The sequence below is a fragment of the Neodiprion virginianus genome, chromosome 3, assembly GCF_021901495.1.
Source record: "Neodiprion virginianus isolate iyNeoVirg1 chromosome 3, iyNeoVirg1.1, whole genome shotgun sequence".
In the NCBI taxonomy this organism is placed as follows: domain Eukaryota; kingdom Metazoa; phylum Arthropoda; class Insecta; order Hymenoptera; family Diprionidae; genus Neodiprion; species Neodiprion virginianus.
The window spans coordinates 39889031-39915202 of NC_060879.1; the positions used below are offsets into that span (position 1 = coordinate 39889031).

General features: G+C 42.3%; 1 protein-coding gene across 20 annotated transcripts in view; it reads left to right on the plus strand.

The window, feature by feature from the left end:
- The window catches only part of LOC124300182 (protein turtle-like), a 165623-nt gene that overhangs the window by 122972 nt on the left and 16479 nt on the right, over positions 1 to 26172 (plus strand). For 15 of the 20 annotated variants that reach the window (XM_046753934.1, XM_046753939.1, XM_046753943.1 and 12 more), the window contains 4 exons: positions 89 to 381; positions 12806 to 12972; positions 22696 to 22927; positions 24729 to 25004. In XM_046753934.1, the coding sequence (XP_046609890.1) occupies positions 89 to 381; positions 12806 to 12972; positions 22696 to 22927; positions 24729 to 25004 (968 nt within the window). The remainder of the gene's footprint in view (positions 1 to 88; positions 382 to 12805; positions 12973 to 22695; positions 22928 to 24728; positions 25005 to 26172) is intronic. The other 5 variants (XM_046753938.1, XM_046753942.1, XM_046753944.1 and 2 more) reach the window with 5 other exon arrangements.

A 26172-nucleotide genomic window follows, 5' to 3' on the forward strand; every position in this document is an offset into this window, starting at 1 on the left:
CAAAATGTAACGATTGAATAGCCGTTGAATTTGATCGATTTTTGTTTTGGTATTGGGATGAACGATATTTTTCTTCTCTTCCTTGCAGCAGGACGGAACTGGCGAAAAACCCGAGTCTATCTTCGGGCCAGCCGACGTGTCTAGGATCATGCAGACGTCGGTACAAGGAGCGGCAGGATGAGGACAACGTGATCCCTGGAAAAGTGAGGCTGGGAGCTGCTGCCGACTATCGTCAGCGGCGGCTGACAACCGAAGACCAACGAGATGCCGATGATAATATCAGGAGGCGCTGTCAGCTGCGGGGGAACTGGAGCTTTCGTTGGCTCTTTGAAATGGTGGCGCAAGCTCTGGTTCTCGGCGTCATACTTTTCGTCACACCAGGCACGTATGAACCCCCGTTCCCCGCCGTCGACGCACGATGCGTACCGATATATAAACATTATTATTACGAATATGAAAGCTCGTAACGCAGCTTCGAACGACGATAGCTTACCTCCACACCTAAACCTTCGCCCTGCGGTCTAAATTTCAAGGTTTATCGCGACTATGCCTTGCCGAAATTCGACACCCCGTTTATGATAGCTTGCACGCAGCATTTATTCGAGATGTCCGAGTGTGGGTGGAGTCTTTATTTTATTTTTTTTACTTCGGTTTGTACTCGCAAATTAGGGTACACACAATCGATATATGAAGGGTTAAAAATCCAAGCGCTGGTGTAAGGTATTTAGGACCTTGGTGATTCATTTTGGCTTATCAATGTAATACGTGGTATTCGATATTAACTCAATGCTTTAGGAAAAGTAATTTTTAACCGTTGTTCAGATACGGAACGAGGCAGAATTACTAGTAATTTCAAATGCAAATTCCTTTGGCTTAAAAAAAAAAAATTAGGTCAAACTGACTTACCACCCTTGCATTTTCAACCCCCTCGTATAATTCATACCGCGAACAGGTTTATGCATTCCAAAACATGGTAGACGCGTTCGATTTATCTCAGGATCAAGACAACGTACAATTGTTATGCTCGGAACCAAACCTAACCTAACCTAATCTAATCTGATCATCGGAGTGACCTACAAATTCGAAAGTATTTGATCTTTTCTGTTTAAAATTACGCTCCAATCGCGTGTTAATTAAATATAGAAACATTTGTCGACATTTCAATGACGACAACCGCAGTTTTGCGTTGATGCAACTGAATGTCGTGGAAAAATATTGTGTGGAACAAAAAGGAGAAAGAGGAAAATGAAATGAAAAAAAAAAAACAAAATAAATAAATAAATAAAATAAAACACAAAAATCCAACCTAACAGAGAAGAGTTAGAGAAATGCAGCGGAAACGCATCACCGCGTGACATGACCAATGGTCAGTTTCTACCCGGTGTGCACGCAGCGTGGATTTATCAATCGGCGGACGCGTCTGCGGTGGTGAAAAACACCGGAGCTGGTTTCATTGATTAAAAAATAACCGCTGAGCATCGAGCTTGCGGGGTGCCGAAGGTTGAAGGATTTAAAATTGAACGCATATATGTATGACCGTCGGTTAGCAATTTTGTTCCGCGTCTCGGTTCGTGCTAATAAAAAGATTGCGTAGGTGTCAAAAATTTTTCAGATTTTTAACCGTGATGCAGAAGTTAAATCTCGAGAGGTGAGAATCGGGCCGCGGAAGTTTAATCCAAAATCGAGACGCGGGAAACGGGAAATGGGAAAATGGGAAATTTCGGGTGCCAACGAAGCCGGCTTTCGGTTCCCACTGATTAGCCAGGTCCAAATTCACGGAGCTCACAAAGCCGGCTGCTCTATTCCTCGGATCAAACAACTTCCCGCGACTGTAAGCTTCGCAACACGTCCAACGGTATAACCGATGCATGTTACAGTCCGTGGAATCAAGCTGCGTCCGTGTTTGCGAAACGGCGATTCGACGAATTTTGGAGTATACTCGGTGTGACGAGGTTATCTGCGACTGGACTGATTGCTCTTCTCCGATTGAACCCCGCTGCAATCCACGTCCCCTCAGATCCTTGTTGCGATGCGAGCTTACGCGGATCGGAAAAATAAGTTGTCATACGTAATGTCGAGCAGTTGAAGTCCGGGATATGCTGTGAAAAAAACGCAAATTTTCAAACCTCAAATTATAGGTCGCGGTTTCTGAAAGGGTGGGTACCTATTTTTAGAAGTTAAACGTGTCCGATTATGGACAAAGAGTTTATAAAAAAATGTTGGGATTGAAAATCAAAAATCTAGCCACGAGGTGGAATCGATAAATAAGTTCTGGAGGTTGGGTTAAAATTTCAAGTTCAAAAATGCCATTTTGTGATTAATTTCAATGAAAAAATTCTGAAACCTTCTTGAAACTATAAATAGTAAAGCCCTCAAACTCAAATTGCTCCGAGTATTTTCGTTTTCTTTAAAAACCACTTCCAAAAATAGGTATGATTTTAAACCTCGGCCTTCAACGAAAGTCAGACTGGTTTGCAGAAAATATATTACGTCCATATTGGCACATATCGAAACGTTCCGGGAGAATTTTCCTCGAGTCTGTCGAATCGCGTCGCTTCATAACCGTGAGTGGATATTATAATCCGTGTAATTTAACTGAAAGCTGGAGATAATCGATTCAACGTCAAGTTCCGGGGAGATGAAGATAGACCGAGTGGAGTATAATCTGAATAGTCGAGTATTCCGCGGATGGATATACATGGCGCAATATTATACGAAGGATTGTCGGTCAGCGGTATTCACTATTTGGGGAATTAACTTCGGAACGAATTAATTTCCCCTCCCTACGACGGCGATAATTAAAGCGGTACCCTTTCGAGGTTATTTAGAGTTGTATTAATTGACAAGGGGTTGATTACATTATGGTAAATACGAGGAGGAATTTTGCTAACGGCTCGGTAACCTTCCCCTCCTCGTCTTCTTCTTCTTCCACCTCCACCTCCTACTTCGTGCATTCAATCAAATTTTGAATAATTTCAACGAGCCTTGTGGCTTTCATTCGTTATATACGAATTTAATTCGTTATATCACGCTCCCAAGCCTCGAACCTTCACTAACAATCGACGTTGAAGTTATTCTTGATTAACCCCAGCAACCGCACGTGCGTCTCTAACCTAATTATGTTTCCAACATTATAATGTTCATCAATTTTCACAAAAAGGATTTCATTTTTTCTATCTCTCTCTCTCGATAAGAGCCCCAACCTTCGCACTTTCCACTCTTCTTATTATACGTTCGTTAGTCTCATTAGCGCAATTTAATCAAAGCTCGGTTCGGGTATTTGTGTCTCGAAGAATATACCCGGCATACTTTGGCGTATGAGATTCCCATTTAACAGCTCGTTATTATCCCTTGCATTATAATACTTCGCACGTGACAGTAATAACGTTTAACGAGTCTTTGTTACGGCGCTGAATTCGCTTCGAACAACGGTTCCGTAAACTTTAACAAGATTTTCTTTTACTTTTCGATCTACAAACTTTTTTCTATTCTCAATAACTCGTCAATAATAATTAAAAAAATCACAGTCTACGATATATCACCACCGGTCTCTACGTTAACGAACAATCACTGATGTAGCAGATAATTAATAAATAAAATGAAGCTGAGCAAGTTCTGAAAAAATAAGCGATAGTGCTATAAGCGATCAAACGTTAGAAAAATAAAATAAAAAAAAAAAAAAATAAAAACAGGATGAAGATCAGGAAGAAAAACTTAAAAACAATAGTATAAAAGTTATTCGGTATCGGAAGAGTATGGTTTTTTTTTCACTTATACTATTCAAGTTGCCGTTGCTGCGTTTATTGTCAGCAATATCCGTGCGTGTAAACGAACATTATAAATACGTGAGACATAGCCGTGACGCGTAGATACCGATCTCTCTCTCTCTCTCTCTCTCTCTCTCTCTCTCTCTTTGTCTCTCTCTGCACTGCAGGGCCGAGAAGAAAACTTTTGAGGCTAATGCCTGTAATTTATTTACTTTCCAATTATTTCGGCTCGTAAATTTTCCTCGTCCCCGCAGGTGAGCCAGGGACGAATCGGCGCGCCAGCCATTTTTAAAATTCCATTAACCCCCGTCGAGGGGACAGCCGGATTACCACTTTTATGAACTGTTAAACGACGGCGTAAACTCTGGACTTTCGGACCGGTTCGGCACGAGTTTGTCCCGGTATTGACGCGGCCTCGGGCTCCCTCGGGGTCCCTCGGGTATCCTCGGCTCGTTTCGTCCCGGGGACGCGAGTCCTGTCGAACGGGAAGAGACGCGTGGAAAGAACCGGAGATTCGCCCTGCATTCGTCATCGCCTTTCGCCCCGTCAGGCTGGCTTCCGGTTCCCGTAGTCCTCAGGGAGCGACGTGGCGATCGGGACGCGGGCTTCCGCCAGGTGCGGAAACGTTGTTCCCACAGGAAATCGTCGGTCCGTAGGGATGATCATTTAATAGGCGCCCCAGGCGCCAGTGGCAAGCTTGAGCGAAAATGGGTATTCAAATTTTATTCAAATCGGCACCAAAATGAGGCCTCAGGAGAGCCATGTTCGAAATTTGAATCCAACCACGCGGAAGGCGTCTGTTATTTGATCCACTTGCCGGCAGGAGACGCGAAGCGTCGGGTCGAACAACCCGGGATAAGTTTCGGGAATAATTGTTGAACAGGGGCGAATGTGCGGAAACCCATTTTTGTTTTTGTCGGTTCTGTCAACGTCATCTGAATCAACCAACCTGCTCGGATCTCTTTTCGCAGTATCAGTCATCACATGGATCATGTGTTGACAGTAGTTCGTAAACACGATTGTATAATTATCGCTTAAATAAAAGTAGACAGCTGCTAGAGAGTCAAAGTTTTATTGCCTCTGTTAGGTAATTTCGGATTCGAATTCTCACACGACTTTTTAGCCCCTTTGGACACATTGAGACACTCCGTTTTGCCTGCCGTGCGGATAGCGGATGTAGAGTGAGACTAGAATTGCAATATCGCAGTTCAAAGGAAATGTATTGGCGGGTACATCGGCCGCTCGGAGTATTAAATATTTCATCTATCCAGTTCAATAAGATCCGGGACCCCGACAACTGTAATTCTAACGAACTTCTAAAAAGTTGGCGTGTCACGATATATCTCGCAAGCATTGTTGTCGTTTTATTCGTCCTGTGATTGGTCGCTGGGCTATGTACCGTGTTCAGAGTCCCGCTGTCAGTTTGACAGTTGCGTATGTGTACGTGTGTGGTCTACGCTTCCGTCGAAATGACGATGTACGAGAATCCGTTTTCGGAGTCTCGCTATCAGCTTGCCAATCACCTATGCTTCAGTTGAAACAAAGTATATGTGTAATTATTTGCGACACTAATTTGAAATCCGTGCAGTTAATTGCAGAATCCGGAATGGAAATTACAAAAAATTTCAATCGGGTATTGTTACCTTCTCACGCGAATACTTTGAAATGCGTAGAGTGTTTCGTACACAGTGATGAGCAGAAACTAACGACCTAAGAGTTCGCAAATTGGCGCAGTCGTGTGGTCACCAATCTAAAAATGTGTCATCAACGCTGCAGCGCTGAACTTTTGTCTTTTACTGCGAACATAAGCCTTTGGCCTATCCAGCCATTTTTATCACGTATTCCTCCCCTCTCACGATGAAATTCGACATCAGACAAGTTTCTTATGCTTTTAGATTTTCAGAGCTTTCAGTTAGGCCCTATATCAATACGATCGATGCACTGACAATGAGAGTTGAAATATACCAGTTCTGATATTTCTAACATTGTAGAAATCGTCTGTTCGATCAAGAAATTTCTACCACTTTTATAGCTAAAGACTAGATATATGACGTACGCCTGAACTATGTACAATATGTCATATTAGGCTAACAATAAACCACGAAGTAGTAGAAAAGAGACAATGTTCTGCAATAAAACTTGTCCCCAGTTTTGAGGTAACTTAAGAAGAATTGTCTGAATGCGATATGAGCGCCTCTTATTGAAAAAGCTAAATTTTCGATATAAAATGTGAAAAAAGAAGGTATCGTAACCTATAAACCTTCGTGCTATAAATATACTCCGTAAATTCGTAAAATACGCGTTTTAAGTGAGTGAAAACTGAGTAATTGCTTTTCCAACCTCAACCGACATTAAATCCGAAGAAAAAGTGACAAACGGCAAATCGTAAGATCATAGAGGGAAGGAGGCATAGTGCGCGAGAGGCGGTTACATCACACCTTGACAATTTCTGTTACGTTGCCCGAAAAACCGGACCAACTTTTGAGCCGAGCTTGAGTTTTGTCTCCTTCCTACTACTCGGTGGGCTAAACACAGCGCTTACGAAGCTTATGGAGGCAACACAAGAGAGAGCGTGTCAATCGCTCGTGCTCTGTCGATAATATCGTAACGCGGTGAATTTCGTAAACAATACGTCTGCAACTGCGTGACATACGATGTGAATAAAAAAACGCAAAGCATATCAAAGCCAGTGTTGAAAAGTTTGCTAACGTAAGAAATAAATCTATGAATATCGATTATTTTATCTATATAATAATATCGAGGCGTAAAAACAGCACCGAGTATGGCTTCGCTGTCTTAAACAATGATACCTTCACTTTTAGGGTTTTAGGAGCGTAGTCGTTAAAACAGTCGGGCTGATGAATAAGGAAGAATTTGAACGTGATCTGAAACGAACGTGTGAAAAATTTATAAGTTATATTTTTGCACGAGATAAGAGTTGCCTGTCAGATAATCATAAAAAATTATTCTACTTATTATGAGTCTGACCATCTGGCAATTACTTTGAGGCAATTACTTTGATGTGAGAAAATTTGTTTGGCGCGGAACAACATGCTTCGTGGGATACATTTTCATTCCATCAGTCACAAAGTAAGATGCAATGAGAGGGAGAAGAGATGAGTTTGCTCGGTCGGTAAGGGTAAGAGTACTGCGTGACCTTAACTTTTAGCTTCCACATCTCTCTGGAATCACATTGCTGCCACACTAGGGTCAGACTGACCCTAAACTTACCCAACTACAAATGATAATAAAACATGAATGAAGATCAAAATAATTCGTACATTGTCACTTTATCATAGTAAACATTCCCACAATACGACCATCTAGTCGCAGTAAAAATGCAAATTCACCTGGAAATAAATTATTAAACTCTGTAGCGAATTTCACCCAAGTTAAAAAGAGAGGGAGAATCGGGTGACAGAAACAGAGGACTTCAAGCGGTTCGCTACGTCATAGGTGCATGTGAAGTGTTCGCCGATATTGATATCAACAATTTTGAAACAGCGTTCCAGCACTCGGTACTCGTTTCAAGCCACTCCGTCAATTCGTCACACTGTCAACCGTTTGAGCTTTTTCGTAAATTACCGAGCTTTCGTCGCCACCTGAGCCACTCTTTCCTCGCCAGCTTGCATTTCTCCCCGTTTTTCCCACATCGTGATACCGATCGAAGAAAATTTGCCGGTAAATTATTCTAGATCGTTGGAAAAGGGTCGTTTTGAGGATTGACTGATTCCGCGTTCTACGATACCTGCACATTCCACGGTCCAGAAAATACCAAAATTTCAATTCAAATTGGCCCGTTTGACAAAGCAACCGAAGACCACGAGAAGCCACCCCGATCTTTCGTAACGCGGTATACGAAGCAACATTGAAAGCCCGGACAAGCATCGCAGATGTTGTCGTAAAAGAGGGTGAAACACGTTTTTCCACGTTATGTTATGACTGGGGTAAAATTACGAGGAGAAACGTCCTTTCGACGCTCGGTGTTGCGGAGTGAAAATTTCTCCAAGAGTATAATGTCGTAAGTACCGAGTAACGGGGCACACGTAACGACAAAAGACAAGGCGCAAGTTGTGTCATCGTCGCCGTTATAATTTCCGCTGGCAACGGGCCGCGTTGTCTTTGATTGCGGGGTGGCGCCTTTTGTTCCATTGTCGTTCCTCTTTGTCCTCATTATTGGCAACTGTGCCATACCGTTGGGCTGCTCGCTTTGGCAGGCCTCGCCCCATGATACAAAACCCATACACATCGGCACACCGCAGCCAGCTTCGCGCCGTTCCCCATTCATTCGACCCGAAGAGCACGAACAACGGTCACAAAGGTGGAGACGCCTCGCTGGTGAACAAGTGTTTTCGTCAAGGCAAAAGCTCGACCGATGCTAAAAATTCGCAGGACGTTTAGACACGTTGCCGCTGAAGCAAAGCTTCTCGCATTGAGAGAAATTTTTATTACCTCGTTTTCTGTAATTCCAACAATATTCAAACAGTTTTTTTAACGATACCTGGTCTACCGAATTCTTCTAGTTACTGTAACAAATGAAATTTTTCTCAGTGCGTTTCAAAAGATCAGGCCTGCGTTGTTCTGGAATCCAATCGGAAGTGTCCAACGGCAGGAAACTAGTTTCCGCTCCGTCGTTTCACGATTCGTTATCATTCTCGATGACGTTGAATGTTCTTCTGACGCAGTTGATCGCGAGTGAAGAAGAGGGCGAAAATTTCAATCGGCTTGTACGGATGAATTAGAAAACGATTAGACCCGACGACACGATACCCAGAGGGTGAAATATCGCGTTTCTAATTCCCTCCGGGATCGCAGACGGTTTTTCCCACCGTATCTCGCCGGCTTAACTCGATCCTTCCGTCGCTCTTGACCGGATGACTAATCGCCGTGAGCGCCGGACGGTCAAGTTTAATTTGAAACACCCCGACCCGTCCATCCGCAGGCCCATAAGTGAAAACTGAGCGGCTCTTAGCCGTCTGATCTTCGGACAGTTACACCGATGGAAAGCTCGACACTTTTCGGAGCAGCCGTGTCTGCGAGCTTATCGTCGCCTCGGGATTACCGGCCAACTGCTGCGGCGGCGGCTAGACTCGGAAACGGAATGCAAAAACTAACGGCTTCGCCGGATCCAACGAATGAATGAAACCCGGCTCTAGTCACGGCGAAAAGCTCCGGCACAGGGTGTCGCTCCGGGAAAGTTGCAGTTAAATTACGTCCGCTAAGGAAAATTACACGGTGACGGCTGCAAGCTCCCATTATCAGGACCAGCTTCGTGCAGCAGGAAAAGCGCGCCATTCTGCCCGACGACAATCAGCCGTCCAGTCTGCTGCAGCGATTCAGATTTTTCCATCTAATTGCCTTTGACGACTGCGACACGGTAAACTTTTCCCATTCCATTCCATTCCAAAGTCACGGCTTGTTTCTCCGATCTCTTTCTCCGGTGAATCTTATCGTCATACAAAACCGCTCACTTGGCCGTTCGAGCTTCAGTTGAAAGCCGAGTATTTTGTATCCATTTTTTTTTTGTATACTTAGAGAACTTTGAAAACATATTTCTTTACGGTTCTTTTCCAATTTTTGACAGTACACTAATGAGTTTTCAATACTTGAGAGTAGTTGTTGCGATATAATGTAAATTGTTATTGTTAGAAACAAACTGACCGGAAGAAATCGTGAAACTTGCAGAAATAAGAAAGTTATCCTTCTACACACTTACACGTAAAACATAAATTATAAGTTTTCGAGTTTGCTGATTACAAATCTGAAATCTGATTTAAAAAATTCAAGATGGTGAGTCCGATACGAGGGACGAAAATTTCAAATTCGATCGGATTCGGAGAAAAAAAATTCTGTTCGCGGGTTTTTAGAATCGCTGATTACGAATCTGGAACCAGATTTCGAACATTCAGTACGACGAATCCAATCAGCAGCCTCGAAAACCCCTGCGTAGAATTTTTTTACCGTATTTCACGAAATTTGAAATTTTCTTCCACTGTATTGGATCCACCATCTTGAATTTCCAAAATCAGATTTCAGATTCGTAATCATAGCCCCCAAAACCACAGAATACTAACTTGTTACAAAAGTTGACTCGGCACGAAAATGTCTGTTAACGGATATAATTTCAATTTCTCTCGAAACTCGACAAGATTTGACGATTCTCCCGTCGCAACGTCGATACACCGGCGACGCATTTTTTCTAAAAACGTAATTCAGCGCACTCGAGTCTTCCCGAACAGACGTTAATTGCCTGCGGCGAGTTCCAGAGAAAATATGAAGCTCGGTCCTGGAGGGTGGCGAAGGAATCGGAGAACGTGAAAGGTTTTGGTCGGCTGCCAGACTCTAAAACTGGAGGGGATAATCCGGAGGATACACCAGGGTCAAATTTCGTTTAACACGCAAAGTCACGTTCTCCCAGTTTCCGGACGCGGTGTCGCTCGAAATAACCCGCAGCGTGTGAATTGATCCGGTTGAGATAGGCTGTCCATATTTGCCCCCTCCGAATAAGAAAACGTCGAGCTTACAGGGCGTAAACTTTTTTCTCCGCGTATCCCTGTAATTGGGTTCATACGAACGTCGGTATCAGTCGCGAAACCAACGCGGCCCTTGAAGTAAAATTCCGTCTCGTAAATTTCGGGGATCGGCTGTTTTGCGGAACCCGCTCGCGTGCCGCCCGCTCTCTGTAATCGGGGGCTCGACTGAATCTACGGAACAAAGCTGCGCGCACGAGCTTGCAGTGAGCTTGATACCGCGCTCGGAATTCAATGAAGCAATCGCGGCCTTCCAGCTGTACGGATCCCGGCTCCTGATGGATGAACGCGATCCGTTCACCCGCGGGAAAATCGATCCTGGAGGAAAAATCATCCTCGAGGTGAAGCCCGCCAATAGTGATTACACCTGGCTCCGAAGCTGCACTTCCGGGCATCCCTGCAAAGCTGCAGCATCTAGGATTTCTCAAACTCTCCGCAACGCAGCCCGCAAAGCCTGTAAACGAATCGGCTGCTGCACGTCGAAGAAGCCGCGGAAATTCGTAGCGGGCTTGTATAAAATAACTGGGGAAAACTATTCATCAGATCTCTTTGCAAAGTTGCTTCAATGAAACACGCCGACTATCCTCTGAAGTAGGTACCTACGTAACAATGGCTTCCATTCATCGTTGCTCTTAGCATCGTACTTTCGTACCTGGACGGATAACTCGCGAAATAACTTTGCTACATTATCTTGAAAAATTAACGATGCTTTGCTGAATTTCGGACACGCGCAGTGTGTGCAGACGTTCTATAACGTTTTAATAACTATTGTATGTGGAATAAAGTAGACCGCTAAAGAAAAATACACAGAATAGTTGAAAATAATGTTGAAAAGAAAGATTATTCATTTATTTATAGCTTATACCGACAAACCTTACAATAACATTTATAATAGAGCAGAAGCATAATTCCCCTAATCGGCGCAGGCGAACAAACTTGACCTAATCGTTTAATTTGAACGAGAATGAACAGTACAAAGTCTATACAATGAACATAAAATTCAATTCAAAATTGTCGTAAAAGAAAATAAAGAAGAATGAGTGTGTGTGTGTGTGTGTGCTATTATTATTTAATCACGTGATTGTTATATTTGTTATTTCAACAGGCATCGTATATTGATTCTCTGTCTGTCACCTGATCGGGATTTTATTCATTTCACACTTCACAGAATTTTATTCATACGCGCACACTTCAAATATAATATATAAATTAGGTATGTAAATTTTGACTCCACAGAAATACAGTTGGCAATAAATAAGTTAGTAAAGCAGAGTGAAATCTTACTTGAACCAAGTCTTCGTCAAATTTATATATCAAGACACGCAGGCATGGAGGCTAAAGAAATATGCAATTATTTCGCGCATCGAAAATTCAAGATCCGCTTACCGTTGCCGAGTCCCGATAAATTCAATTCACGATCAGTCTTAAATTTTCTCTAACCTGAGCCTAAGCTACACGGAAAGCAGCCAGCTGTTAGGCTAACGTAAATTTCAACACCCCCTTGCGTGTGTATAGGTTGTAAGCGTGTATCGAATCGGTTTGCGAAAGCCGCTTGACGCACCGCGTACTTTGTACGTTACGGGTTGAGATTTAATCAAAACCGAAACAGGTGTGAGTGCGAGAGAATAAAACGAATCTCTACACGTATATCCTGTACTTTAATGGAAATATTGAATCCTTTATCAAACTGTCAAGGTTGCATTTTCCACTTTTTTCTGACAGTAGTAAGCCCCGGTTCTATCGAGAATTTACAAATAGTAAAGTTGAATCGAAAAATGCCTGTTCAAAAACCACACGTAGATTTCATCTGTCGAGAAATTATACACAGTTTTGATCTACGATAAGAACTCCCTTGTAACGATTTTACGTCGTTCTTCTACAATCTACGCAATGAAATCAGAAAAAGACACAAAGACGTATATAATTTTGGGAATTTCTATTTTTTTCTTTCATTTATCCACCCTTTCTTAAATTCGTTATTTTATTGTTACAATGTAAAAGGGAGACTACTCGTCGCAGGTCTAACAAACTTAGCCTGATGGTTAAAAAAAAAAGAAACATATAATAAATAACAAATAACACACATATGTATAAATGAAAAGATAAAACGATGAGTTAGGAGAAAATTGCCCGCGAAATAAAATTGAGACGAGAGAGGTTTTTTAGTCAGATATATAGATATGTATAGAAAACGGTGACGATGTTTAAAAATGAATAAAAAATATCGCGAGTGAAGTCTTTGTATTCTCAGTTAAAATTTCTACCCGGCCAGGATTTACGCTTCAACTCGCTGTCACGACACTTCTTATATTACCGAACTACGTATATCTACTAAACCTTCTCGACCCGAACTCGTCTCTCTCTCTCTCCCTCTCCGTCTCTCCTCCTATTTCCGATACGAATCGTCGCACTCTCTAACGAATAACGATTTATACTCAATGTTTGATCGAATCTGTAAATTTGCAGAGACCTTTTTTCACCCTCGTTTCCTTAATTTCATTGTTTTAGGCTTGTGCTACCAGGACGCGGTCCACATAACGGCGATCCTGGGCGAGAGCGTGGTTTTCAACTGCCACGTGGAGTTCCCGGGTGAGCACCCAGTGCCCTACGTCCTCCAGTGGGAGAAGAAGGTAGGCGATACGGTACGATATCGGCCACCACCCTCTGCTCTATCCGTGAGTTTAAGACAAGGGCTCCTGCACCGAAGTCGCGATCCTTCCGCCGACTCGTTGCTCGTCGTTTCAATCCTGCCTCGATTCATCTCTTGTTTCAATTTTTTTTTCATTTAAACTTGACGATTCTATCTTCGCAAAGACATAATAAATTAACAGACTTTTCTGGTTTAAATCACGGCTGAAAATTGTCTAGAATTATCTACATAAAAAGTAATAACTCAATTTCTTGCCTCTCGTTTTCCGAGGATCAGACATGTTCAGTTTATTTTTATCGAATATCTGAATCGTTGGGAGGTAATAACCGCGAGAGAAGAGGAAATAACGATTGCCTATGTCGGAAGGATTGATCCGAGTCTTTGACAGTGCGGAGCAGGACTTTGGCAGGACCCTTGGACCGAATAACGTTGTTGCAAAATGCTACCGTTAATGATTGTATTCTGCTTTGGATAATTTTTGGCTGAAACTTTCATTTGCTGGCGGACAAGACACGCCGTATATAATATTAATGATAATTGTTGTTCGTATATACAGTATATAATATATATATATATATATATACATTAGCTTATTTTGATCCATCCGGACTGGAGAGAGCAGAGTCTGAATTCGCATAATGCAAATTGCACACTTTTTTACGTAGATTAATTATTAATATCATGATGCATTATAGGCTTAAAAATCATTCGCACACACGCGTTTATTTATTATATAAGTAACGTTTAACATTGTACACAACTATTTATATCGGTAAAATTAACAACGGCAATAATTGTTAACCGATCCAACTCACGGCTCCGCAAATTTCACGTTACTTTGCCACTATGAATTGGTCCGTTCTTTAGATTTGTGCACTTTGTTTATTTTTTTCTTTTTTATTTTTATCTGTTCACCGTGTACGACCAAGAATTAGATTCTACGAATCTATCTTGTCTCTGACTCTCTAACCTGATTTTTCAAAACCTAGCATGCCTGCCCGTCATTGAGCTCTTAATGTTATATACAGCTATTCGAATGCAACCATATTACACGGTAGATTTTAGGCGAATGAAAATCGCCCGCATGCTTTTCACCGTGAAATTTTTTTTTCTTTTTTTCTGCAAATGTGCAAAACTATTCACATTCTTTAGAAAAATATTCTCATGTCGCAGAACATAATTTGCAACTGCGTAGATACATTCTTCTCTTTCCCTGTGAAAACGTATCTTTGTAAATATTTCTGTGTTTTATTTTTTTCAAAATCATGTCATTTGGCGTGACATTTTTATCACTATTGGAGAATGTTTGATTCTCATTTTCAATAAATTACTTTCAATTTCATCTATCGGTATACTGATATGTCAGGAATTCGTACCTTGTGCCACTCAATTTTCCACAGTCAAAAAAAAAATTCAGAAAATTCACACAGCATTTCTATTAGATAAAAAAAAAAATTCAAAAGAACTACAAGAATAATCCACGGAAAAAAATTGACGCTGTATCAAATAGTCAATTGCTTTTCGTTCCATCTTTTATTTTTGTTCGACGGTGAAAGTTAGTGTAAATACACCGAACGCGTGAATTTCGGTGCCTGTTATCGATTTACGATAATAGAAATGAAAAAAAAAAAAAAAAAAATGATAGTCGTTGATGGTGCGCTGTGTGATTCCGAGAATATACATTTTCATCCTGAATTTGCGGGCGCGTTAAAAATAAGGGGAGGAAGTGGGAGGCGGGGGGGGGGCAATTTTTTACGGGCTCGAGGGCGACATTAAAAGCCATATTTTTTTTTTAGTTTTCGTATTATTTTTTGAATCTGTCATTTTTTTTTTTTTTTTTTCACTCTTTCGACCAACAAACTTGGAATTTATTTTCCAATGGCGAATCTTTCGCGTATAACGAGAGAGAAAAAAAGAAAAGGAATGCATGGAAACGTGGAATGCATTTGTTGCTAGTTTTCCTTTTATTTGCCTCTCGGCAGCGTAAAACTCCCAGAGACCGACCGTCGGGCATTCCTGATTAGATTACCCTGTCGACGCTCGCAACGAACGCTTTTTCATACACCTACACATTGCACTCGGTACGGGAACGAAGAAGCCCGAATTACCGGCAACGAGAGGCCTCGAAATACGAGAAAAAATTAGGAAAAGTATTCCACTGATCAGGTTTCAGGAACGCCGACTAATTCCGCTGCACTTCGCACCCAGCGAGAAAAGCATCTGACTCGAAAATTGAATTTCTTGTAGCGCGCTTCGGACTCGGGTAGAAAATAGATTTTGCAGCAGCGTATCGCGGGGATTTCTAAATCTTCAATTGATATTCAGGTTCAAAGATATCTTCAGCTTCGCGTAATAAGCGATAAAGTCCTGAGAATTTCTCAGCTGCATCATGCATCGACAGAAAATTATGGATCAGCAATTTTATGACCGATGGTGATGTAACTTGGTTTACGAGTTTCGTAAATTTTTAACGCTTTCCGCAGTTTCGTAAATATATCACGACTAGAGTGTAAAAATCGCTCGAGCTGGTGCAGTTTTCTTTGTAATCTTTACGCCGAGCTTCGGTACTCTCAATTCTTTATTCTTTACTCGCTAACGCGACGATCTATAAGTGAAATTAGCGCTGCGCGAAAATAGATTTCAACTTTCGTAGACGATTCTCGAGTGAACCTATTTGAAAGCAATTTTTCTTGATCAGAAGACTCGATTGAGTATCGCGGAAATTTTTTACAATGAATAGATCGAGTTTATCCACAAATTCGCAGCAAGTGACGCGAATAAAGTAGCCCGTAGTAGCGGAATGATATCCTTACTCGAAAGAAAATCATAAATTTTTGTCGACCAGCCGAACGAAGAGAGGGAAAAATTGTTGTCGTCATCTGCAATTGTGGTGAAAAAATACTAAACGCGTGTAAGGAACACTTGGTTTATCCAAACAACGAAACTTCCGCTTCGCGCAATTTCAAATTACTCTCATATACACGCTTGTTTGCGAGCAGTTAAACCGAATATACCGGGCAAAGCCCGGTTTCTAGGTATGCGTCGTACCCAAGGGGTTGCTCGGCTAAAATCAATAGGTGCGGGGTACATATTTTCTAGAACGACGGTGAAACCGAGGCCTGAATACAGGATTGGAGAGCGCGTGAGGGAGAGAGAGAGAGAGAGAGATAGTTTCGCACGTATACGCAGAGACCAGCTTCGTAAATATCTTACAGACATTGCAATGTTTACTCTCCACCAGCATCGGGTAAACATTCCGGACCCGGATTTCCGTTTGGCAATTTATAAGTCGCGTGCTCCTTATCAAATCCCATCGACACCAAAATTTACCTATGCAAAATGCGACCGTAAAATTCACCTTTTTGTGTATTCCCAAACAGGTTTTCGCCCCCCAAAAAAAGGTAAACTGCAGAAAATTGACAAACGAGTGAATAAATATCGTACAAAATCAATGAACGAAGTACGTATTAGGCTTGTTTTTTAAACCGTCTATACGCGTTCGGATATTGGTATAAAAATAATGGGAAACCGTGTTTATTATCTTCCTCTAGACATTGGCGAACGTGAATTCGATTAACAGAATTGTCTTGCAACGAGGAGATGAACAAACATGTGCGATAAGCCCGGAAGCTTATCGCTGTTCCAGAATTATAACGAGAGAGACATACAGAAAGAGAGAGAGAGAGAGAGAGAGAGTGAGTGAAAGTGGGGGTGGGGGGATGGCGTTTGGTTAAACATTTTAATTAAGTAAGCTGCGAACGCGTTTCGCATTATTTCGGTCGCGTGTGCGAGCTTACAGCTGGCAGGTAGACAGGCGCGTAACTATTTTTGAAATTACAAAATTACATCCGGCTAAATAAATTGCGAAACAATTAATATGGAAATGGAAGAGGTCGGGGGTGGCACGTCTGCAGCACCGGTAACAATTTCATATACTTGAAAACAGCCGACGTCGCGTAGGTGTTCGCCCGATGTTACACCCACCCTGCGTCGAAAGCTTTCCTTCCTTTCTCCCATTCTCTCTCTCTCTCTCTCTCTCTCCCGCGAGGAAGTTTCTCACGAATGAGAGAACGCCCTGGTGGCCGCGTCATTTCGTCACCCTCGAAACTCTCACCCCCCGCTGACGATGTACGCCGCGAGGTTTGCATCGCGGCATGGCGGGGAAAACGCGATAAATGGAAAAGCTCCCGTACATTCTTCATTCGGGAAAACAATGGCCGTACCAGCCTTCGTCGTCCTCCGGGTGAAATTGTCCCTGAAAATAAAAAGGCGGGAAGAAATAGCGTGAATAAAATAAAAGTAAAGGCCGATAAACGTCTGGCCAATAAATTGATGACGCATTGGAAAAAAGAAAAAAAAATTATTCACGGCTGTTCAAGTTGAGCATTTTCAAGCTTTCGAGAGACGATCATGCCTATCATTCGGATCGTCGATTTACGACCCGAGTATTTTGCAACGAACGTTTAACACACGATCGATGCGGCGAAGTCAATTAGCGAAATTTGAAATACCAAAATTTGTAGATTTACGCGTATCGAAAATCCGTGCTTTTGTGGACATTTTTTCTTTCTTTGCCTCCGATGGAGAGAGTAGAAATTTATGCATTACACTTTCGTGTTTTCTTACACCATGTACATGTTACTCCTATGATATACAGTTACCGCGGAATGTCGGGGTGTAAATAACTCGCTTCCACTGTTTCTGGCATGTATACGCCTGCGATATTACGGCTGGCTGGATAAAAGTAAAAAATACTGTTTGCTCTCACGCATACGAGGAAGGAATGAAAATTGAAAAATTCTTCCAGACATTGGCGAAAACTCTCGATACCGATAAACAACGAATATTGCAGAAGAATATTAACAACCTCTCGTTATCGGTCATAGATTAATCTTTAACGAGTGTTCTTGCAAAAAATTCTACACGGTTCTTTTTTTCTCTTCACATCCAAAGATGTAGACACAGCTTTAATCAAATTCAACTCTCCCAGCTTTAATCGGTAAAATTGCACTCCGGAATCTTTGTCTTTCAACTTATTTTTCTGTCAACAATTTCCTACCGGATAACTGGTGATAAAATTAAATAAATAAAAAATCTAGCATTGAAAAAGTACTTCGAGTGTGAAATTCTTACAAAGTTTATAAATTTCTTGAATACATGTAATTCAAATCGATCACACCTGAAACAGCCGCAGCTACGATTCCTCGCAATATTCGCATCACCAGCTCTCTCGATCGATTTATCATACGCCTGGTCCGGGAAATAATTTACCCCCCGAGAATTTTCAGGGGTGGGTTTAGCTTATTATCGAGTCGGCTGACGAAAAGAATCGTGTTACGGTGCGGTATTTTGGAGGGGTTGCGTGGATCGAAAAGGGTGAGAATCCGCATCGCGGATCGTCGAAAAAGGCGCGATCGTCGAATGGATGACCCACTCGATTTCCGGAGAGGCTTTCAGCCCGAGGTGCAAGTGCAGCGGAAGCGGATCAAGCCTCCGGCTTAGCGCTGCGACACAATGCAGATTCTTCCAACGAGACCCGATTATGAGAACCTCTGCGCGAACATATCGATTTACAGTTTGCCGGTTAACCCGTGCCGGCTCCTCTAGTTGGCTTAAAAATAGGGCAAACCCAACCCCGCCACACACGTGCAAGACTCGAGTCACACACGCCTGGAGTCGAATTCCGCTGCAGCAGAGAGAAAAACCAGATTCACCCGTGATTAGAAAATTAATGAAAATGAAAAAAAATAATCATTCTGAATCTCTCCGAAAGTACAGACTTTTAGATAAACACATCAGACATCGAGTAATGATGAAAATGGGTAGAAATTAAGACGTGACGAAACGTTTTACGAGTCAAAACGTACAATTTGAGATAATAATGTTGAAATAATTGAAACAACGATCTATCGGCTCGAATTTTTTTTGCTTTCATCTTTTAGAAGCTAAAGAAACCGCATCGTTCGACTTCTTTTTACCGAAATATACGTAAATACAGTTTGTACGATCGTTCAATGATAAATAGATCATTTTACTCCGAAAGAAATTCTTTAAAAATCGTCTTAGACGGATTTTTTCTTCAATTTGTCTACTGGTACAAGTAATCCGACGTACCGGATTCTCGCAACTTAAGGATGACGAACATTACGATTCGTCAATGACACATTATTAATCTTACTCAAAATCGAAGCCGGCCAATCGTTTTTGAGAACTCATTTACGAATAAAACGAGTTATTGCCTTTCAGAATCAGATGATCGGTATACAAATATTTTGACGTCAAAGAAATTGTAGAAAATAAGCGTGATTCTCCTATGTTGTCAATTTCATTAAGTATTCAGAAATGAAAATCTATGTTTTCAAATTCGTATCCGCATCATGGTGAATTTTCTGGTTATAGACTAGATTGCTTGCACAATGGCACTTACTTTATCAAAATCTTCATCTTATCACTTTCCCGACGATGAATCGTTTCGAGAATGAAATTCGAGCGTACACAGAATGGAATTAAAGCCGCCCAATACAAACTGTAACAATTATAACGGTTGCAAAAAATCTCCGCCGGTGGTTTAATGTTTCGTATTTTCACAGTGTCGAGCAATTAGGCTTTTTTGTACCCAACTTTTCGACCTTCCTCGGTTTCCAGGGTCTCGCCCTCAACCTCGACGTTGCTCGTTATTTTCCCTAATTGGCGGGAAAATTTCACGATACAACGCGTATCGATGTATTATATACGTAGAGGGGAAATTCGAAGTTCAATTGAGTCCTCCGCGAGTAAAGAATAATTAGTCGACGCTGTTCTCGCGTGAAACTCTACGTATAATGAGTGATAATCAGAGGAGAATGTAACGACCGGAAAAAACTTGACGAAATGTTCGTCGTTCTTTTTCCCGACGATTTTTTTCCCGGAAAAGTCGCGGATACACGGAAAGTTGATTTTTTACTCTCAGGGGGATCGACGCGATCGATTTACCGACATTCCTCCTTACCGCGTATCGAATAACTTGTATTCCGACGGTGATAATTATTCCACCGAGGGTGAGAGTGACGGTCGTGAAATTTAATTCGATATAACTCGGTGCGAATGGGTGCCGCTCGAACTTCAATGAAATTAACAAAATTTCAACGGGAATTACCTTCAATTCGCGTACCATTAATTCCAAAGCTCTTGACTGTAGCACGTCGGTCATGAACCGCATTACCGATGCGCGGGATGAGTATTTCTCCAATTTCAACGGAGAGGCGTTTGTGTAAGCAACAAACAACCCCGGCAAATTATTCACAATAATCTGTACCCACCTGCGGGCTAATTACGCATAATCAACTTCGTTAACATCAAACAAACAATCGAGAAAAAACAAATAATGTTTAAAATGCTTCCAAGCTTCGTTTCGTGAAGGCTGCGTTGAAATTCCGATTTCGAAAAGTTCCGAAGCGCCGAGTTCTGAATTTATTGGCGGTGAAACTTGAAGTTTCAGTTCTGGGATTTCAGGCTTGATGAATTTTTACCACTTTGATATTTGCTTTGGATTTTCGATATTTTTACGTTCGGAATTCTGGTCATTCTGATTTTCAGTTTTTCCGATTTTTTACACCCACTGGTGTGTAAACTACGCTGCGTGAGTGTATTTCGGTTTTCGAAACTTTGCTCTAAAATCTTGTACTTCGGAACTTTGAGTCGCCGTCGGGTTTCCGACTTTTCGAAACTTTGTTATTTCTCCAAAGTTCGATTTCTTTCCTTCAATTTTCGCCACCAAATAATTCGGAATTAGGCGCTTTCGGACTTTTCAAATTCGGAACTTCAACACCGCGCCGTTTCACGATTCAGCACATAAATATACGCTCGCAAGTTTCGAGCTGAAGAAAATTAAAATCGTCCCCGAAAAAAAAAAAAAAAAAAAATGGAGAACGCGCGGAACGGAATTAGCGTTGAATTTGGACGCGCCGAACCGGAGAACAAGCCAACTGACCTATTTCCGGTGAATAATTCCGCTGCAGTGACTCGGTACAGCATATAATGCGAGTAGGTAGACCGCAAGGGTGCGGCGTGCACTTGAAAGAGAATATCGCATTGCCGTCAGGATCTCGCAGCGGGAGGAAGCTCTGAAAGTATGCTGAAATAGAGCGAGAGGGTGGGAGGGAGAGGCGAGTCGAAAAATGTAAGAGGCGAATAATAGAGTCCGGAATTGAAGCATGTTGCCACCCTTCGCCATGGTAATTTATTTGAGTTTCGTGCATGCGAGAGAACGGTACCAACCACATCTTGTGTAATAATATAACAGGTGCTTTCGATGCCAGTCTTCTAAGTATATCCCTTTTTCTCTCTTAAAATTTGACGGGCCATGCAATTGAAGCCCAGAGAAATATCGGGATGAAATTAATACGAAAAGAGATCTGGATCCCAGAAAGTATAAAACTGAAAGATTCGCCAAGTTTCACTTTTCTCACGATTTTACAGAGCCGGGCAACGTTTTTTTCCTCATCTTCTTTCTCGTTATTTCCCGGGATGATGAATTCACAACGTGAACACCGTAAAGAACCGTAGAGAGTATAGAAGAGAGAATTTATATTCCTTTCTTGCTTGTGTAATTGAAAAATAATTAGCACTCGTGGCTCTGACGCGTTCTCAACCGTCCTTCCTGACTCGATCCATTCTATTTCACAGGCGAAAGTATGTTCGTGATATACATACTCTATAATAATACCGAGGGAAAAATTTCAGAGATGTTTTTCAAACTGTGCAGTTACCGTGCCAGGAATAAATTACAGAACGGCGGCGCGTTCGGTGTTTTTGAGAAAATAAGTGCACTTGTACTAACCGTTTTCAGGAAGGGGAAAGAACAAACACAAAAAATTTATCGCAAAAATCGGTAATTTTATCGAATTATAGATAAAGAAATATCGAACAATCAATCATGCGTATTTCCTACAGCTATGCATAGCAATGAATTATTGTGGCAAACGCATAATCTCGATTCGTGAATAACAATCGCGCTCTGTTCATTGCTGACGGGAAACAAATCGCACCGTCGACTTTCCAATCAATACCTGTTTCAGCGAACTTTGTAGACACATTATTATGCACAATATTGTACCGGTAAATGGAATGCTGGATGTTTTCTTTGCACGTTGCATAATAATTTAACGAATGCAATAAGAAACGCGGGAAATTACTGTTTACCCGATCATTTATTCACTCGTATAGATCTGCATGTATCAATTTATACCCGCATTGTATCGTTGCCAGGCACGCAAACGGACGATTGTCGCATATTGTTTATTACCGTTCATCGATCTTGGAGTTATATTTTTGCCGTCGAGACGTATGATTCGAAGGTTGCTGCATCTGCACGATTACGCTTCGTACGACAGTGGAAAAAGAATAGAATAAAAAAAAAAAAAAATTGATCACGCTTAGTTTACCCGTGAAATTCGTCAGTTAATACACGCAGCTAGCTGAATCTATATCAAACTCATTGAATCATTTAATGTTGTTGTTATTGTCATTATATGTGTATACCGTAGGTTAATTAATTTCACTGTAAATTTTGGCCAACTTTCGAGCCACGAAAAACGCCAGAAATAATTGCCAATCTTCCGAGGCCGTGCAGCTTATCGTTGATAAATAAGAGCGAAAAGCGTAAAACGAAAATGAAAATTGCGAGGGCAATAATTGCGGCGGATGGTGGCTCGAATGTTGACGCAGAAAGGGGCACTTCGTTTATGTTGCGCGTTGGTGTTGGTGCAAGGGGCAGGGAATACCGATTTACATATGGTACGAGTCGTACCCAACCCACAGCGGCGAGGGATACGAGGGTCGCGTGTCGAGGGTCGGTCCCAATTCACCCTACGGAGTGGCCAGCCTCAACCTGACCAACATTCAAGAGAGCGATCAGGGCTGGTACGAATGCAAGGTCGTCTTCCTGAACCGATCGCCGAACAGTCAGAAGAACGGGACCTGGTTCCATCTCGACGTACACGGTGAGTTTTCACACTCTACGTACATCTAATAGACCAAGGACAACCTTTCCTTCGAAAGCTTTCGAGGTAGAGACGGAATTCACCGTGAAGCTTCAAGTCGGAGGGCCCTTCGGTAGACCGACAGCACGTGAAGTAGTAGTAGTAGTTGAAAAGTTCGCGTGTAAGATTCATTGGGAAGTGGTTGTATGAGTCGCTTGATGCAGGTGAATAGTTGAATTTCGAGTGATACTTTGCATCGGTAAACAAGGAAGGCAACTGTTCAACGGAATTGAATTACGTTTGGCGAGCATTTGGAGATTTCGTTTCGCGTATGACGAGCACGTTAAGGGAGAGAGTCTGGAGGGAGGAGAGAGGAAAATAAAATGCGAAAGCTTGTTGCCAGGCAAAGAGTATAAGGTGTGATAGTATGTACGTGTAGAGTGAGAGGCGTCGAGTGGCTGAGGAAGAATTGAGAAAGAGAAACATTTTGATAGCCGTTATAACGCACTCAAAGAATTCAAAGGGAGTAACTGGCGGACGTTGACGCGGAAGGGAAAAAGAGAGGAAGGAAGAGAGAGAGGGAGAAAAAAAAGAAGAAGGAAAAGCGGGACCAGAAAGTACTTAAAGCCTTTTGTCCCTCAAAAAGTCGTAAAGTTTTCCCTCGGCTGTCCCGCGACTAACGGTTATAAATGCTTCCGGGTCTGCACTGCAAAAGCGGCGAAACCACGCGTCTGAAACGAAAAAGGCGTCGCGACGCCCGCCGCATCGACAACGGACAATCAAACCAATCGCTTTTTCACCTACCGCACCTTTGTTCTACTATTCGCGTCTTTATTCCGGGCTCGTTTTTTTTTTTTTTTCTTCACGTTTCTCGTTGTCTCCTCGTCCTTTTTATCCTGACTCCTTATCTCCTTCTTACCCCCCTTTTTAACGCAAAACGGAACCGAACCTCCTCGAAGTCCCGGATTATATTATAGGTATGAGACACGGACGCGAATCAGACCTTTATCATCCGCTAAGGAGAATTTAATGATTATTGATGAAGCGTTGATCGTTCAAGCAGTCCGTCCGGATTCTTTCTATACTTATTCTCCTCCCTTATACGTGTTTCTCCCTGTTCACAATCGCGCAGTCAACCCCGTTCAAATACGCCAAATTTACTCCCCTTCATTGGTTTTTATTTCCAACGAGTATCCGATTCAAGGGAACCAATTCGTCGTTATTTCGCAAAACTTTGTTTACGAAATATCCTTCTCTCTCTCACTCTCTCTCTTCAGATGTGCGGTTTTCAAAGTTCAGACATTGCCGCGAATGATTATTGATTCCTTCGGCAAAATATCTTCGTAATAAAAGTTTTCTCCGGCTGTATATCGTAATGTTGAAATAAACGAGAGGTAAAATGAGGGGGGAAAAAAAGAAATTGTTAGGGACATGAGGGATGATCGATTCAACTGCGAGGTGGGTAGACATTAATTGATCATTACGAAATTTTTACAGCTGTTACGTTCCAGTTTTTATTACAAAGAGTTGCTCTCGAATAGGGAGGTAGAGAAGATGAAAGCACGAGTATTAGGTATATAACGACGTCTGGCAAAAACCGGCCATAATTTATGAGCAACCTAATTTCAAGTTTCGTTCTTCAATTTTTTTATTTTTTTTATTTATTTTTTTTTTTCTTCTTCATCTCCTTTTTGTGGGTTTGTGTTTTTTCCTTGATTTTCCGCCTCATTCTTTTGCCCGAAGAAGTATAATAATAAGAGGAAGAGGGGCAGAGAGGCGAGGAGAAAATCTAATTGTTTTCTTTTTTCCCCGGCACGAAAAGCTCCTCCGCGATTCAGCATCACCCCCGAGGACGTAATTTACGTAAATCTTGGGGATGCGATAATCCTGAATTGTCAGGCCGAAGGCACTCCGACGCCGGAAATCTTCTGGTACAAGGATGCGAACCCTGTTGAACCCTCGGGCACGATCGGAATCTTCAACGACGGTACGGAGCTGAGGATCGCGACGATACGCGCCGAAGAGATCGGCGATTACACCTGCATAGCGCGGAACGGCGAGGGACAGATCAGTCACACAGCGCGAGTAATCATCGCTGGTAAGTCCGACTCCAATCTCGACTCCATTTTTCTTTCGCTCCTCCCTAAGCCAGTTTCTCCACTTTGTTGCCGATCGAAAACACCGCAAATGTGACGACTAGCGAGCTCTGCATACAAAGAATCGTGGAGTTTTGTCCACAGTGTTTGGTAACCAGCTCGAGGATCGAAGCGGATGAATAGGACAGGTAAACAAAGTGGTTACCTCTGCAATGCACTCTCGACCAACCGAACCACTTGCGTGAATCTGCCTCGAATGCTCGTGCAAGCAAGTTGTGCAGAGGGTGAAATGATTCAGTGCAGAGTATCTTGAGTTATTCAATGATTCCAACCCCTTTTCACACCTAAACGAAGAAAACATCTCACAGACTACTTCCAACACACCGGTTACACTTTCCAATGAAGCTTTTACAAAGGGTCGATTTTCCTGCCCACCAAGCTTCGGAAGAATCATTCCAGAGATCAACTGCACTTGCTAATATACGTTGTTACAGCATGCAAGGTGGATGGGAACTAAAGTGGAGCGCTGAAATCCGCGAGGGTGCAGGTCAAGTCGAGAATCCCGGTAATCTGGGGGATAAGAGAAGCGGGAACGCGGGTATTCTCTTGTCATATGAAAGAACTTTTCGCGTAACACGCGCTCCTTGTTCCCAGAGCTTAAGGTGGCCTTCATGCTCGTCTTTTGGAAACGGAAGAGAGCGCCAGGATGAAGTGGCTGCAGGGTAGAAATAAAGTTAAACGAATCCTTGTTCTGTTCCTGGACGAAGCGATGTGTGTATCGTTGAAATAGCCGTAGGAGGATACCGATATCCTGAACCAGACGATCCCACCGAGGACTTTAGCGTAATTCCATGTAGAAACGGGACACACTTTTACCAGATGTTTTTCGTACCAATCTTGCTCTCAAGTTTGTCTTGTCTTTCACCCTCTCCCCTCCATCTTTGTTTCCCCTTCGCTTCGTCGATACTTTACTTCACCTTACTCCGGAGTTATGAAACTTTTAAACGCGATACCTTCTCCCCGTCCCGCGATGCAGACACGGGAAAAAGGCGGAACTTTAGAAACGGGATTATGGAGCGTCACGGAATTGAGCCGAGGACAACTATACGCGGGGTGGCGGTGGAGGTGGAGGCGGTGGCGGGCAAGAAACGCGACGGGGAATTTTAAAAC